Source organism: Erpetoichthys calabaricus, chromosome 6 (assembly GCF_900747795.2).
Source record: "Erpetoichthys calabaricus chromosome 6, fErpCal1.3, whole genome shotgun sequence".
Lineage (NCBI taxonomy): Eukaryota > Metazoa > Chordata > Cladistia > Polypteriformes > Polypteridae > Erpetoichthys > Erpetoichthys calabaricus.
Genome location: NC_041399.2, coordinates 198960497 through 198978398, shown reverse-complemented (window position 1 = coordinate 198978398; position 17902 = coordinate 198960497). Strand labels below are relative to the sequence as shown.

General features: G+C 41.1%; 1 protein-coding gene across 1 annotated transcript in view; it reads left to right on the top strand.

Annotated features, from left to right (window-relative positions):
• Positions 1-17902, top strand: part of kcnh2b (potassium voltage-gated channel, subfamily H (eag-related), member 2b) — a 596487-nt gene that overhangs the window by 544347 nt on the left and 34238 nt on the right. Inside the window, exon 7 of the mRNA XM_051928961.1 lies at positions 3906-4305. Coding sequence (XP_051784921.1) covers positions 3906-4305 — 400 coding nt within the window. The remainder of the gene's footprint in view (positions 1-3905; positions 4306-17902) is intronic.

Below are 17902 nucleotides of genomic sequence, written 5' to 3'. Positions count from 1 at the left end.
ACTTCACCGTTGGAATGGCGTTACACAGGTGACGAGTGGTACCTGGCCTCCTCCAAACATGACACTAACCTTGGTTCCATCAGACCAGAGAATCTTGTATCTCACGGTCTGAGAGTCCTTTAGATGCATTTATGGAAACTCCAAGTGGGCTTTCATGTGTCTTTTACTGAGGAGAACAACGGCGTACTTCAGTTTTGGAACTTAATGTTTGTTCAGGCTCCTTTATTGTGGCTCATGAGCAGTTCGGCCAAGTTACCACACAGCTCAGCAATTGGTGAAAAAGTGTCATCATGTTGATTGTAATGGGACAGTGTCCCCAGAGATTATTGTGAGAAAAATAAGGGAAAGTGACTGGGAAAATAAACGTATAACGAGAATCGTCATCGAGGGCAATTTAATTTAGATCTGGGAATCCAAACAGGCAACCATGAGACATGGGATAAAATGAGAGTCAGAAGCAAAACAGTTCAAAACCGAGATGGAACTTAGCACTCGGCCTACTTAAATGACCAAGACGGGACTTGGCACTTGGCCTACTTAAATGTCTGAGATAGGACTTAGCACTCAACTTACTTAAATGACCAAGACGGGACTTAGAACTCGGCATACTTAAATGACCAAGATGAGACTTCGCACTCGGCTTACTTAAATGACTGAGACAGGACTTGGCACTCAGCTTACTTAAATGACCAAGACAGGACTTAGTACTCAGCTTACTTAAATAACCAAGATGGGACTTAGCACTCGGCTTACTTAAATAACCAAGATGGGACTTAGCACTCGGCTTACTTAAATAACCAAGATGGGACTTAGCACTCGGCTTACTTAAATGACCGAGACAGGACTTAGTACTCAGCTTACTTAAATGACCAAGACAGGACTTAGAACTCGGCTTACTTAAATGACTGAGACAGGACTTGGCACTCAGCTTACTTAAATGACCAAGATGGGACTTAGAACTCGGCTTACTTAAATGACCAAGACAGGACTTAGCACTTGGCCTACTTAAATGTCTGAGATAGGACTTAGCAATCAGCTTACTTAAATGACCAAGACGGGACTTAGAACTCGGCTTACTTAAATAACCGAGACGGGACTTAGAACTCAGCTAACTTAAATGACCAAGATGGGACTTGGCACTCAGCTTACTTAAATGACCAAGGCGGGACTTAGAACTCGGCATACTTAAATGACCGAGACGGGACTTAGCACTCGGCTTACTTACATGACCGAGACGGGACTTAGTACTCAGCTTACTTAAATGACCAAGACAGGACTTAGAACTCGGCATACTTAAATGACCAAGATGAGACTTCGCACTCGACTTACTTAAATGACTGAGACAGGACTTGGCACTCAGCTTACTTAAATGACCAAGACAGGACTTAGAACTCGGCTTACTTAAATGACTGAGACAGGACTTGGCATTCAGCTTACTTAAATGACCAAGACAGGACTTAGAACTCGGCTTACTTAAATGACTGAGACAGGACTTGGCATTCAGCTTACTTAAATGACCAAGATGGGACTTAGAACTCGGCTTACTTAAATGACCAAGACAGGACTTAGCACTCGGCTTACTTAAATAACCAAGATGGGACTTAGCACTCGGCTTACTTAAATGACCGAGACGGGACTTAGTACTCAGCTTACTTAAATGACCAAGACGGGACTTAGAACTCGGCTTACTTAAATGACTGAGACAGGACTTGGCACTCAGCTTACTTAAATGACCAAGATGGGACTTAACACTCGGCTTACTTAAATGACCAAGATGGGACTTAGAACTCGGCTTACTTAAATGACCAAGACAGGACTTAGCACTCGGCTTACTTAAATAACCAAGATGGGACTTAGAACTCGGCTTACTTAAATAACCAAGATGGGACTTAGCACTCGGCTTACTTAAATAACCAAGATGGGACTTAGCACTCAGCTAACTTAAATGACCAAGACGGGACTTGGCACTCAGCTTACTTAAATGACCAAGACGGGACTTAGAACTCGGCATACTTAAATGACCAAGATGAGACTTCGCACTCGGCTTACTTAAATGACTGAGACAGGACTTGGCACTCAGCTTACTTAAATAACCAAGATGGGACTTAGCACTCGGCTTACTTAAATAACCAAGATGGGACTTAGCACTCGGCTTACTTAAATAACCAAGATGGGACTTAGCACTCGGCTTACTTAAATAACCAAGATGGGACTTAGCACTCGGCTTACTTAAATGACCGAGACAGGACTTAGTACTCAGCTTACTTAAATGACCAAGACAGGACTTAGAACTCGGCTTACTTAAATGACTGAGACAGGACTTGGCACTCAGCTTACTTAAATGACCGAGATGGGACTTAGAACTCGGCTTACTTAAATGACCAAGACAGGACTTAGCACTTGGCCTACTTAAATGTCTGAGATAGGACTTAGTACTCAGCTAACTTAAATGACCAAGATGGGACTTGGCACTCAGCTTACTTAAATGACCAAGGCGGGACTTAGAACTCGGCATACTTAAATGACCAAGATGGGACTTAGAACTCGGCTTACTTAAATGACCAAGACGGGACTTAGAACTTGGCTTACTTAAATAACCGAGACGGGACTTAGAACTCAGCATACTTAAATAACCGAGACGGGACTTAGAACTTGGCATACTTAAATGACCAAGACGGGACTTAGCTGAGTTCTAACTTAAATGACCAAGACGGGACTTAGCACTCAGCTTACTTAAATGACTGAGACAGGACTTAGAACTTGACCTACTTAAATGACCGAGACGGGACTTAGCACTAGGTCTAAAACAAACAAAATGGCGCCCTGACAAAATGTATTTATTTGCCTATGTTAATAAGAATACGTTTAAACTCCCAATTTTGTATCTTTGTTATTCTTAAAGGCTGAGGTATGACTGCTGTCACACACGTGCGCATAGAAGGCAGTCAAAGGGCTTAACTGACGGTAAGATGTCAGCTCGAGGGTTCATGAAGTGCAATAAGCTCTCATCTCCCGCTTCTACAGATCAACAGATGGGTAACCCAATTAAACCAACACCAACTTCCGCCCTCCTGTCCAGTCCTCACCCTTTTACTGACCTCACTTCCGCCACCCCCTGCATGGACCCGCCTCTTCCTGCACAGCTACTATAAATCTCCACACCTTTCTTTCCCTCAGTTAGTCGTTTGGGACTCAGTCTTCTATGATTACTCGATTCATTGCTAGTCGTTTCCTATCAATATACGGGTGCATACCCAAACCTTTTTCTTCTCGTCTCTTTTGTTACATTGCAAAACAAATTTAAAATTACAACTCCAAGCAAATACAATCAGGGCAGTAGGTTCTTAAAATATTTTTTCTCGTAACCCAATTTTGCCAATTGCACGTTTTCGTGAGCCATCATCGCTACGGGACGGCAACCAATCATCATGTCATTGCCCTGAAAACTGTCCTTCACCCTTAGAGAATCGCCACAGAATGTTGTCTCTTCGCCCTTGGACAGTCGCCAATGAACCTAGCCAACGAGGGATGGGGGGGGGGGGTTTGTTTCAGGCATACAAGCGGTGACCCATCACAAGGCTTCCCAGTTTGCGTTTTGCACCTTTTCTCATTCATTTCGATTGTAATGCACAACTCCACGTGTCCCATTTAAAGACTCATCATGACCCATAGTTTAGAACATTATAGATCATAATTTGGAACGTGGAAAAAAAAATCATCATAATTCACAACAGTCCGGTGTGTCTTAAAGGTCATGTCGCGTGTACTTTATGATCTGTGGGCTACCTGTGTTTGACTCAAATTTCTATTTCCTAAATGTCTACAACAAACAAAAAACATTTCTCCTCACTGATGCCCAAAAAAAACAATGCTCTTCACGTTCTTTTTTTTTTTTCTCTTGACAGACCACCACATTGATTGGTCTCCTGAAGACTGCTCGACTGCTGCGATTAGTGCGTGTGGCACGGAAGCTGGACCGTTACTCGGAGTATGGTGCTGCTGTCCTGTTCCTTCTCATGTGCACGTTTGCTCTTATCGCTCACTGGTTGGCGTGCATTTGGTACGCCATTGGCAATGTGGAGCGCTCCTCTTCCTTTCCCCGCATTGGCTGGTTGGACTCCCTGGGCGAACAGCTTGGCAAACAGTACAATGACACGGACCCCGCCTCTGGACCCTCCATTCAAGACAAGTATGTGACTGCCTTGTACTTCACTTTTAGCAGCCTGACCAGCGTGGGCTTTGGAAACGTCTCGCCCAACACCAATTCAGAGAAGATCTTCTCCATCTGCGTCATGCTCATTGGCTGTAAGTAACTGTTTGGGTCGTACATAAGTAGCAGAAGCTGCTGTTCATAACTTGCTCATTGCGGCTGGAATGAAATAAGTTTAGAATGTAAAATAAATTATAATCTACAGTAATATTAAAAGGCAAAAAGGGGAACGATGTGGAAATGTGCTGCCCCATCAGTTGCCTCCTGCCAGGCCCCCTAGCCGTAATCAGCCAGACAGGAAGTCCTCTGTCCTCTTTCCTCCTGCCAGTTTACCCCGGTCTTTTTTTGTCAAAGAGGGTTGTCTGCTTTATTATCTGTTATTGGATTGGCCCACTCTCAGACCCTAAACTTCACACACACTCACACACACACACATATATGTACGAGTGATGCCTACACTGCCAGTTTCTCCACAGAACTCCACATGGTCTGGTATGAAGAACACACGGGTATCCCTGGCACACCTTGGTTAAAGCTGCTTACTAACCAATGACGTGTTTGCTTTCACCATGAAATCCATTTCTTTTCTTCCCTCGATTTCCTTAACCCAGCTGTGAGAAAGAGAGTGGCCATCTCCCCATAAGGGGGGCCCTCGGTTTACTTTATTACTTCAATTACTGTAGATATAAAGGCAGTATATAGAAATTTAGAAGCAATTTGCAATTTATTAAAGTAGAATTATACCAGTAGAAGAAAAGATCATAGAAAAATATGGCAAAATATGTTTGTGTGTGTGTGTGTATATATATATATATATATATATATATATATATATATATATATATATATATATATATATATATATATATATAAAGAAGACAAAAAACAAATTGAAAGGTTTGGGGGATCCACCCCGTGTATTTCAACAACGCAGTAAATCAATTGAATGTGAATAGAGTAGTCGTAAAGGACGGAGTCAGACAGTGGCTAAATTGGAGAGTGGAGTGCTCAGGCCTTATAGGTGCAGGGCAGGAAGAGGCAGGTCCTTAGCCAGAAGTGAGGTCTGTAGGGAGGCGTGGCCTGGTAATGGAAGTGGGTGGAGCTCTAGTTGGGCTTCCCTTTCTGGTGGTCTGTAGAGGGAAAAAAGGCATTAGTGCAGTTCATCAACCCCTGACTCTGCATCCTACCATCAGTTAAGCCCTTAGACTGCCTCCCATACGCGCGTGTGTGACTATATATATATATATTGTAACAAAAGGTGCTATATTGGCACCTGACCTGACACAGACAAACACAGGAGGCACACTAATAAAGCAAATAAATGTTTTATTTCAATTTCTTCGCCTGTGGGCAACACCTTCCCTGTCCCCACAGGCTGTCCCACAGGACCACATTTTCCCAGCATTCCCTACGGGTGTCCGAATCGGTACCGAAGCCCAGGGATGCTGGCCTCTAGTGGGTCAGGGGAAGCATACAGCCTTGATATGGAACCTCCTCTCCCAGTCTCTCTGTTGTATTGGCCTCCAAGCAAGTTAAAGGAATGGAGTCAGTCCTGGCAGGGACGCCAGCCCACGCATGCCATCCTTTACAATATATATTCTGTGTGTGTATACGAGGTGTGATCAAGAGGTTCCTGGAATGCATTTATTTAAAAGCATACACACCAAATAACAATTAATGGTGAATAGTTTCTTCAAAATAGTCACCCGCTGAGTTGATACACCAATCCCAGCGAGATTTCAACCTTTCGAAGCACCTCTGGAAGTCGTTTTTTGTCAGCATGTTGAAGACGTCGGTTGTTACCGCTTGGATCTACTCCACCGTCTGAAATCTGCGTCCCTTGAGCTTCATCTTCATCTTAGGAAATAAAAAAAAAAACAGAAGGTGCTAAATCAGGGGAGTATGGAGGGTGGGGAATAGCAGTAAACTTTGTAGAAGCCAAAAATTTGCGCACAATCAGAGATGTGTGAGCTGGTGCATTGTCGTGATGCAAAAGAAATGACTTGTCAGCCCACATCTGAGGACGTGTTCGGCGAATTCGATTTCGCAAACGCCTTAGAACATCCCTGTAGAATGCTTGTTGCAACATTTCATGGCTTTCTTTTGCTATTTTTCCCAGTTTAAAACAGAATTTAACGTACACTCTTTGCTCTTTCAAATCACTCATTTTCACGAACAACCCTTCACAGACACAACCGAAGTTTAAACGAGAACTGCGACTTGAAAAACAACTGCGCTGACGTTATAACGCGTGATAACAGCTCTCAAGGACAACTTGAACTGCTATCTAGCGGCAATTGATATAACCAAACCCTTCTGGCTGCAGAATAAATGCATTCCGGGAACTTTTGGATCACACCTCGTATATAGGACGGAGTGGTGGCTCTGAGGCTAGGGATATGCCCTGGCAATCGGAAGGTTGCCGGTTCGAATCCCGTAAATACCAATAGGGACTCTGCTCTGTTGGGCCCTTCAGCAAGGCCCTTAACCTGCAATTGCTGAGCGCTTTGAGTAGTGAGAAAAGCGCTATATAAATGCAAAGAATTATTATTATTATTTATATATATATATATATATATATATATATATATATATATATATATATATATATATATATATATATACAGTATATTGTAATAAGGAGACAAAACACAAGAAAAGGTCTGGGGGTACCACCTTGGTGTTTGTGTGAAAATAAATACATCTTTACAGACAGGAGTCCAGTACAGAACTTGGAGAATGATCCAGAGTGCTCACTTATGAGGAGTGATGAGAGGAAGGGGCAGGTCTAGGAGGGCGTACACCAGAGATGACGTGAGTGGTGGTAGGGTTGTCAGTTAGTTGTTGTGGAGAGGGAGAAAGAGAGAAAGGATCAGAGAACAGCGCCAACCCCTGGTTCACAAGCTGTCTCCCATACACATGTGCGTGACAGAATGTATATATATGTATATATATATATAAATCTATATATATATAAATCTATATATATAATATATATCCATCCATCCATCCATTTTCCAACCCACTGAATCTGAACACAGGGTCACGGGGGTCTGCTGGAGCCAATCCCAGCCAACACAGGGCACAAGGCAGGAACCAATCCCGGGCAGGGTGCCAACCCACCGCAGATATATATATATTGTAATAAAAAAATCTTGGGACGAGACGAGACGTGACTTTTTGAAGAGACTTTTTAGAAGGAAGTCCTATTTTCAAACAAGACCACGGTCATCAGGTGCATTCTGGCACTTAACCTGGACAGACACCAATCCATTAAAGGGCTTACTTATGAATACACACACACACACACACACACACACACTTACAAAGATCCAGTTTTGAATCACTCATTCATCTAAATATGGCAGCGAGAAACGATGAAGCCAAACGAATTAACATGAGAATTGTCGATCGGTTACAGGGCAAATTGGTTAAATGCGTATCAACATACTGTGCTGAAACAGTTGGTGGTGATGGTGCGTAAGATGAAAACATCAACTTACAATACCCCATAGAATATCTACAAGCGTTAACATGTCCGGTGTTCCACTTCCCGAATTACTGTTGAAAGAAGGATGTATCGGAATGTTACTGCGTAATTTATGTATGAGTGATGGGTTATGTAATAGGACAAGATTAGTTGTATTAAAAATTGGTCGAAACAATTCTAACATGTAAAATTTTAACAGGCGACAAGAAAGATAATGTAGTACATTTTCCGCGAATAACATTAGACACAAAAGTAGATCTTGATATGCCATTTGCATTAAAACTTTTACAGTTTCCTGTTAGAATAGCTTTTGCTATGACAATTAACAAATCACAGGGATTAACATTCAAAAAAGTCAGTTTATTTATTACAGAGAAAAAAACGATATTCACTCACAGGCAGTTGTATGTTGCGTTGTCACGATGTAAATCCAAACATGGAATCAAAATTCAATGCAATATTGATGAAAAGTTAATTCTAAATATTGTTTTAGCTGAAGTTTTAAAGTAAAAGTGAAAATAATGCATATGTAACAATTCCCATGAAAATAAAATTGTATATTCGGGTAACCAAACCCAGGGGTTGGCAGCAAAGCGAGCAGGGGGCGGAGCTACCTATTGTATGTCAATAGGTAGACATACATACAGTAAAATATATACACATACGTGGACATACATATATATATATATATATATATATATATATATATATATATATATATATATATATATATAGTCCTGAGAAAGCTTTCATAAAATTAACAGCAATATCAATATGGCTTATAGATTCAACAATCAAACTGATACATGAGTTGCATTCTCTGATGTCCAGATGAAATGTTCTCTCACATTGCTGTCTGGTCTCTCAGTCAGGCCATTATTGATGTTAAAAATCCAAGTGGGAGTCTGGACTGGCTAGCTGTCCTGGTGATGGATGGCTCTGCCTAACAGCTTTGATTCTTGTACTTTACATGTTCAGCATCTTGCTGTCTCCAGTTCTTTTTCTATTAGGTTGTAAATTGTCTGATCATTTTAAACTAGGAGTACCAAAAAGATTTATGAGTGTGGCCTGGTTTTGGCAATTTCTAGAACATCATCACCCTGTTGTTCTCCTTTGGCCCTCAGCTGTAAGCACCAATCACCTTAACTCAGTCAGCTGTAAATCAGCACACGGCTGTATTTAGGTTGTAAATTATTGGTCACAAAGAAAGAATGGAGATGTAGTTATGTAAATTGCCTTCAAGGGACCTGAAAATTGTCTTTGTGAATTTTAAATTGTCCATCGCAGTTTGCTTGAGCAAAATTGAAAATGAACCCACTCCATTCTCCTCTTATCTGCACTCTCGTTCTGCTGCTGGTTTAGTAGCTTGAGATCCACTTTTAAAAGCTACCTGTGACGCCTGCTGCTTCTAGTTTCAGAATGAGTCTTCAGCGTGAGACCGAAGCAAAGGGCTTGTGACACTCTAAGTAAATTATGTGGCCTGTTAAAAGAATCTAAAAGGTTGGTTTGGCAGGATCTTCCTCTCACAATCCCATACTGGCTGTTATTTAGTATATTATTTTAAGTGCTTTTCTAATGTTTTTATTATAGTTTCCATTATTCTGAATGGTACAGAATTAAGACTTATAATACATACACATCAAGTACCTTATTTAGATACTGCCTTTAAAAACTGGAAGAAATATTTTCATTTTAAATGTTTCAATTCACACCATTTTGACTGCCTTGTGAGCTTCTGATAGCCAAAATGGTGCATGTGCATTTTAAAACTACTTGAAGTAATTTTCATGATTTTCACATCATAATGTGTGTGTGTGTGTATTGTTTGCCGTTGTTTAAAGTTCATTTCTGGAAGGTGAAGGTGTCATCCTCAAGTTCAGTCTTTGCTAAACGTCGCCTTAGGTTTACACCACCCGTGTTCAGTTAAAAAAACGGCAGGCACCTTTTAGCTTGCAGATCACAGTTTGAAACTGCCAAGGTGACAACGACAAATTAGGGACAAATCTATCTATCTATCTATCTATCTATCTATCTATCTATCTATCTATCTATCTATCTATCTATCTATCTATCTATCTATCTATCTATCTATCTATCTATCTATCTATCTATCTATCTATCTGTTATATAGTGCCTTTCAAATCTGTCTGTCTCTATCTATCTATCTATCTATCTATCTATCTATCTATCTATCTATCTATCTATCTATCTATCTATCTATCTATCTATCTATCTATCTATTATATAGTGCCTTTCATATCTATCTATCTATCTATCTATCTATCTATCTATCTATCTATCTATCTATCTATCTATCTATCTATCTATCTATCTATCTATCTATCTATCTATCTATCTATCTATCTATCTGTTATATAGTGCCTTTCAAATCTGTCTGTCTCTATCTATCTATCTATCTATCTATCTATCTATCTATCTATCTATCTATCTATCTATCTATCTATCTATCTATCTATCTATCTATCTATCTATCTATCTATCTATCTATCTATCTATTATATAGTGCCTTTCATATCTATCTATCTATCTATCTATCTATCTATCTATCTATCTATCTATCTATCTATCTATCTATCTATCTATCTATCTATCTATCTATCTATCTATCTATCTATCTATCTATCTATCTATCTATCTATAATTTGTGCTGTCAACATTAGAGATACCATTAAGAAAGCAAACTCCACAGATAAAGTGAATGAATAATAAATAAATAATAAAAAAGAAGCTAAGCATTTATAGATACAAAAAACATTCAAATATGTCTTAATTTCCTATACGTGTAAATGTGACATGACTGCACTTTTTTTGTAAATATAAAATAAAAGGAACAACAGGTCAGGTAATTGAACATTGAGATTGAATAAAAGTAAGACTGACTGACTGACTGACTGACTGACTGACTGACTGACTGACTGAATAATCAGCGTGCAGCCTGAGTGGGCCCTGAGGCCTGAGCGAACGTTGAGAGGCCCCGACCTAAAGATCAGTGACTATCACACCCTAAACGTCTGTCAGAGAGCAATGTGCCTGACACGCCAACGACATCAGCCAAGTAACTTCCGTCACCGCTTTCTGTAACAACCGTCATCGTGTCACGACAGTGGTGACTCAAAACGGCGCCTCCACTAGAAAAACAAAAAGGCAGTGAAGGCAACACATGAATAATCTCAAATAGCTGAAAATCATTTCTAAAGTGCAAAAAATGGATTCAGCTCCTCAATAAAACCCATAATGGCAAATAACCATTAAATCAAGTGCCACGGTGCCAATACGTCAATTTGTTCCTGATGTTAATATAAAACCAAGGTGTGTTTTGTTGTTTTTTAATATGCTAATTAGATTTGATTAGATAAACTTTATTAATCCCAAGGGGAAATTCAGATGCATACAGCAGCAGAAACATAAATAACAAGAGTACAGACTAACAGGACACACAATACAACCAATCAATCAATCAATCAATAAAAATACACTTAATGAGTCCATCAGGTGGAAGCATTGATTTTCCTGATAGCAGTGGGCAGGAAAGACCCCCAGAGGTTCTTCTTAGCACACGTAATTATTTATTTATTTATTAAGCACTTTAAAAACAACATCAAGGCTCACCAAAGTGCTGTCAGAATCAGAAAATCTTTATTGTCCTTGTAACAAATACAACGAAATTAGGTGCAGTGCAGTGTAATAAGAATGTAAGTTTAATGTCACTGTACTCTGTACAAGAAATTATTTTATAAATCCATTCACATGTACAGGCCAGGCCAAAAGGGGTCTCTCAGCATTTAGAAGTGCTTACCCAAGCATAGGACAAGATGGACGGAGACAGCTTGAGCAATGTGTAGTCAGCCTAAAGACAGGTGTATGCTATTTTGTCCTATGTTGGAAGTGAGCATGGGATCTTCTTTCCTTGTTGGAAATGACTATTTTCCAACGTGGGGCCCTGCACGTGGAGGAACCAGTATAAAAGGCTTGGAATCTAGCAGCTATCGTCATCTGTCCTGAAAATCCTTTCAGCACAGCGACGAAAGATGGCAGACTGTATAGATCAAGATCCCACCTTGGTATTGTTTTTGCCATACAGGCTTCCCGTCTGTAATGCCGCGTAAATCATCAGTAAAGAAAGCTAAGTTATTTTCTCTTATGTGATTTTTACCGCAGTATCACTATGGGAGGGATATCGCCTTTTAATATCATATCTATATAGTTTTCGGTTACTTAAAACGCCGCAATTACAAAAAGAACTTATTCCAATTAGGGAGCTATATCACCCTCTAAAGGAACAGCGGTGTCAAAATATAAATAAATATAATTACAAAAGGATAAGAAGAAATAAGGTAGAACACAAACATTCCACGTAAGATCTTAATTACACATGAACACTATTACACAAGATGTCGTGTACTGCACTGCTGCATTGGAGGTGATGAGGTGGCATTCAGTGCCCTGATAGCAACAGGGTAGAAACTGTTATTCAGTCCATCAGTCTTTGTTTTCATGCTCCTATATCTTTTGCCTGATGGCAACGTTGGAACATGTCATGAGCGGGGTGTGAGGAGTCTTTTACAATAAAACCCAACATATAAGACACACAACAACCAAAAGGGTAAAAGAAACAGAAACACATAAGAGCTGAAGAAATTCATCATAAAAAAGTACACAGATAGCCAACATATCATGCTGGGTTAAAGACCAGGGAGTAAAAGTGTGTTTTTAAATAAGATTTAGAGAGAGCAAGTGAAGGAGCCTGCCTAACGTGCAATGGCGAATCGTTTCAGAGGTTTGGAGCTGCAACTGAAAGAGCCCAATCACCTCTGAGTTTGCATCGTGTTTTAGGGACAAGTAAAAGCATCTGGACTGCTGACCTAAGAGAGTGAGACGGTACATAAGGGTGCAGCAGTTCCGTCAGATAAAATGGAGCAGAACCATTAAAGGATTTAAAAACAAATACAAGAATCCCTGGCTTCGGTAGGCTTAACCAGACCGTGACTTGGGCTCCCCAGCGACCAGGGCGCTCACGCTAGGGCTTTTACATCCCAAGTCCCGACTCCTGCTGCCTTCTTGGCCTTACGCTGTAGCGGGGCCACGTAGTAATAGTGTTTTCAATGTACATTTTGTTTCCATTGTCCCGTTTACTGTTTATAATGTGTACGTCAGGGGGGCGGATGATGGAGAGAGACTGTAGACCCAAGATGGAAAGCACCTGTTTACAATCAATCAGTTACCTCCGGCTCATTACTATATAAACAATCAGGAGGGAACAGACCAGGAGGAAAGAGAAAGACGGAGATTACATTTCACTACAACGAACCACCATCACCTGCTATTTGTCCACATCGTGCTTTGGTGTCCAGTTTGTTTTTCATTCCGCCGGACTTACTTCAATTCAATCATCGCCAGAGACCCCGGGGTTGGACTACATTATCCACCACACGCCGAGGATTCACGGTGAGGTTGTTCCCTTTTTTTTCCTGGGAAATTCAAACACATCACTTAGCTGTTGACCAGTCATCCATATTCAGGACAGTTGTATACTCGGACTCAAGTTCACTATCATTGGCATTTTCCATATTCATTCATTGCTATTTGTGTTTTGTGTCTGTTGTATGTTACAGGGACAAGGGAGGGTTTGTTATTGTATATTTGGTGTTGTCACGTTGTTGCTTTGGTGGAGGGATATACATATACATACATACATACAGTGGATCCTTGACTTACAAACTTAATTCGTTCGCGAGGGCTGGTTGTAACTCAAGTTGGTTGTAAGTCAAGACTATTTTTCCCACAAGAAATAATGGAAATGCCCTTAATGTGTTCCGAACCTCCCACAGCAACACTTACTTAACTTTTTTTTAATAAAAAAGGGTTGTATAATGTACATAATTTACGAAAACACCAATAAGTGTTCTAATGTACTAACCAAAAAGTTATAAAAAATGCCTAGCCTACCAGAAACAACAATTTCATACTGTACTCATTATTTAAGTTGACATCTTTGGCTTGCAGGAAGGAAGGAGGAGGAGAGTGAAATGGAAGGTGGTTATTGTTTGGAAGGAGTTTCCTTATACAAATCTTTTCTTTGTAAAATTGTCGAGATGGTGGATTTCGACATGCTGTACATATTAGCGAGATCGGTCACACGAACGCCACTCTCATATTTCCACACAATTTCCTTCTTCGTTTCGATTGTGATCGCTTTCTTTACCTTCTCTTTCTTCCTTAGCAATTATCGAAATAAATTACATAAATCACTGCACTGACTGAAATTACGTCCACAAACACATGTATCTGGGCTCCGACTGACGCTTACAAACGCTCTCGGCTGTTTGTTTACAATCGCACAAGCGGATACACGTGACCGCATTCGGGTTGTAATGCAAGATGTCGGTCGTAATTCAAAACAAAAATTTTGGTCGTAAACCAAGTTGTTCGCATGTCAGGCCGGTCATATATCAAGGGTCGACTGTATATACTGTACTTATTTTCTACGTGTGAAATTTGCATTTTGTGTTATTGTTTCATTTAATATACTGTATATATTCACCTATTTTTGCATATCTGCTTTTCTGTGCTTATGTTTAAACCATCGATTGAGGGGGAAAATATTATTTGTTAGAGGTACGGCTTGGTATTTATAGATTAGCCTCAGTAATTTACCCAGGCCACAGGACATGTAGCTGCCAGCTGGGTAAGGGGTCGGCCGTTACAATGCGGCGAGCCATCCTCTTTCCGGTTACTCCCGTTCTTCATAAAATGCTCAGCGGAAGCAACCACAATTGACTGCTCCTCGGGTGCCTGCCAAACACCCAGGCTCACTGCTCAGCTGCCCACGAGCCTGCGCTCGCTTGTTCTTCTCTCTCTCTTGCACCGGCTTTCCTCTCCCTGCTTCCTGTCGCCTTTCTCTCCTGCAACCTCCATTTCTTTCTTTTTTCATTCCCTCCTAGCCGCCTCGCGTTTCTATTTATCATGAGGACGTGGATCAGATGTGGCAATTAGCAGTTCCCGGGAACAATTATGGATGCGGACGACTCCCTACCTCCTAAGCGAGGATCGCCCGCGTCACAAATTCCCCGGGAACCGATCCACCACACTACCCTTTCTAAGCCGTGAAGGCGGCGATTATTTATTTAAAAAGTGGCCTTCTTGACGTGAGCTGTGGACCCGCTACACCACACTCCTCTGCTCTGATTAAATTGAAATATAGCAATGCATCCATCCATCCATTTTCTAACCCGTTGAATCCGAACCCAGGGTCACGGGGGTCTGCTGGATCCAATCCCAGCCAACACAGGGCACAAGGCAGGAACCAATCCCAGGCAGAAGGGTGCCAACCCACCACAAGACACACACAAACGCACCCACACACCAAGCACACACTAGGGCCAATTTAGAATCACCAATCCACCTAACCTGCATGTCTTTGGACTGTGGGAGGAAACCGGAGCGCCCGGAGGGAACCCACGCAGACACGGGGAGAACATGCAAACATTATATTTCATTACAATGCATGCGTTTGCGTCCCCATCTACGTTTTGCACATGCAAATGGAGGCCATGTGTTCAGTGCAGGCTGTGGTACGTTAAAACAAACCAAAATCTTGTTATTACTAACTAATATCCTTCCCTAAAATGACTCATATAAGACCAACTCTTGATGTTCGCTCTTTTCAAGACTCTTGGACGAATGAATATGAATTTGTACAACAAAAGAACCATGCTGTGTGTGCGTCATGCTGTGAAAATGTCGTGTGTCGTACATCAAGTGTACAAAGACCTTATCAAACTAAACATCAGTCCACATTTAAAAACACTGATGAGAAAAGTGAAGCTATAAAAAGGGCTGTTTCTGGCTTTAAGAAATAAACTGCTTATTTGGTCAAATAATTGGAACCAAAAATAAAGCCAAGAATGTAGTTAAAAAAAATTTGACAAAACATTCTTTTCACATATGATCCTATGTATTTTAAAATATTGAATGAGCAATAACAGAAGATCCGGTTATAACTAGACCACTTTTGATACCATATATAACAAAATTGGTTGAATTATGTCGGCACGCGGAATAACATTGTAACAAAAGTTCGACACGACACCGCTGAAAGGTGGCCAATCCCTGTCTTACACCGAGGATACTTCATATGCTAAGGCGTAGCCCATTGGAAGCACTGCTGGGTCAAACTGAAGTCCTACAAAATAGGGAACAAGGACCCACGGAACCCAACAAGGCTGCCCCATGGTACTACAATTCCCAGCATGCCTCGAGGGTGTCTGTACAGGTAGAAATGCTGCCACCTTGAGTGTCAGTTGGAGCATATACAGTAGACCTGATAGGTTTGTCTTCTCCTGTCCTTTAATCACGTTGGTGTTGTTCCTAAAAGTTCCTAAAGTCTTACTGTCTACCATGCTACTTGGTAGCTTACAAAAGATAAAAGTGCTTGATAAAAGATTTTAAGTTGAATAATTGTATGGTTTGCGCATATGGAGCTTGAGTAAATTCTCTGCATGGCTGCCTTCCACTCGTTTCGTGAAATTGGAACATTAGAACAGTCGAGACGAGAACAGGCCATTCAGCCCCACCAAGCTCACCATTCCTATCCACTTAATTCTTCCAAAAAACATCAAGTCGAGCTTTGAAAGTCCCTAAAGTCCTACTGTCTATCACACTACTTGGTTAATCATTTCAAGTGTCTGTGATACTCTGTGTGAATAAAAACTCCCTAATGTTTGTGTGAAATTTACTCTTGACAAGTTTCCAACTGTGTCCCCTTGTTCTTGATGAACTCATTTTAAAGTCACAGTCTCGACCCACTGGACTAATTCCCTTCATAATTTTAAACACTTTAATCAGGTCTCCTCTTAATCTCCTTTGTCTTAAACTGTAAAGGCTCAGCTCTTTTAATCTTTCCTCATAACTCATCCCCTGTAGTCCTGGAATCAGCCCAGTCGCTCTTCTCTGGACCTTCTCTAGTGCTGCTATGTCCTTTTTGTAGCCTGGAGACCAAAACTGCACACAGGACTCCAGATGAGGCCTCACCAGTGTGTTATAAAGCTTGAGCAGAACCTCTTTGGTCTTGTACTCCACACATCAAGGCGCTATATAACCTGACAGTCTGCTAGTCTCCTTAATGGATTCTGAACACTTTCTGAAAGTCGATAGCTTAGAGTCCACTATGACTCCTAAATCCTTCTCAAAAGGTATGCTCTCGATTTTCAGACCTCCCATTGAATATTCAGACCTCACATTTTTACTTCCTATGTGTAATTCTTTACATTTACTGACATTAAATTTCATCTGCCACAAATCTGCCCACGCCTGTATGCTGTCAAAGTCCTTCTGTATCCATTGGACAGACTCCTGATTATCCGCCAATCCACCTATCTTGGTATCATCTGCAAACTTAACCAGCTTTAAACTTATATTCCTATCTAAATCATTTATATACAATATATATTGTAATAGCTAGCCCTGCCACAGACAGACATGACACCAATGTCCAAAACACACAGGTTTATTTATAGAACTATTTACAGTTGGTTCCACGCACTCATACACTGCTCCTCAGTCTCTATCTCTCTACAGCCACCTCCACTCCTCTCTCGCAAGCTCCGTCTTCCTCCTTCCGACTCCGGCTCCTCGAAGGGAGTGAGGCAGCCCCTTTTTTCATGCCCCGGATGTGCTCCAGGTGCATGGTGATGGTCTTCCGGCAGCACTTCCTGGTGTGGCGGAAGGGGTGCCCTTGCACCCAGAAGCAGTCCAGGCGTACACAGTTCCTGGAGCGGCAGCACTTCCTGGTGTGGCGGAAGTGCTGTCCTCCAGGGCTCAGGAACCATCCAGGCAGCCCCTTGTTTTGGGCCACGGACCCACACCGGGTTGAGCTTCCAAGCTCCATATCCGTGGCCCTTAATGGAAACCAGGGGGGCTACCCTCTTGTATCCAGGGAAGATATTGTTCCTTTCCCGGTCCTTCCCTGATCCAGGTGTCTTGGTGGGACAAGGTCCCTGGCCACCTGCCACAATATATATATATATATATATATATATATATATATATATATATATATATATATATATGTGTGTATATACATATATATATATATATATATATATATATATATATATATATATATATATATATATATATATATATATATATAGTGGAATATGACCCGGGCACAGACAGGCAGA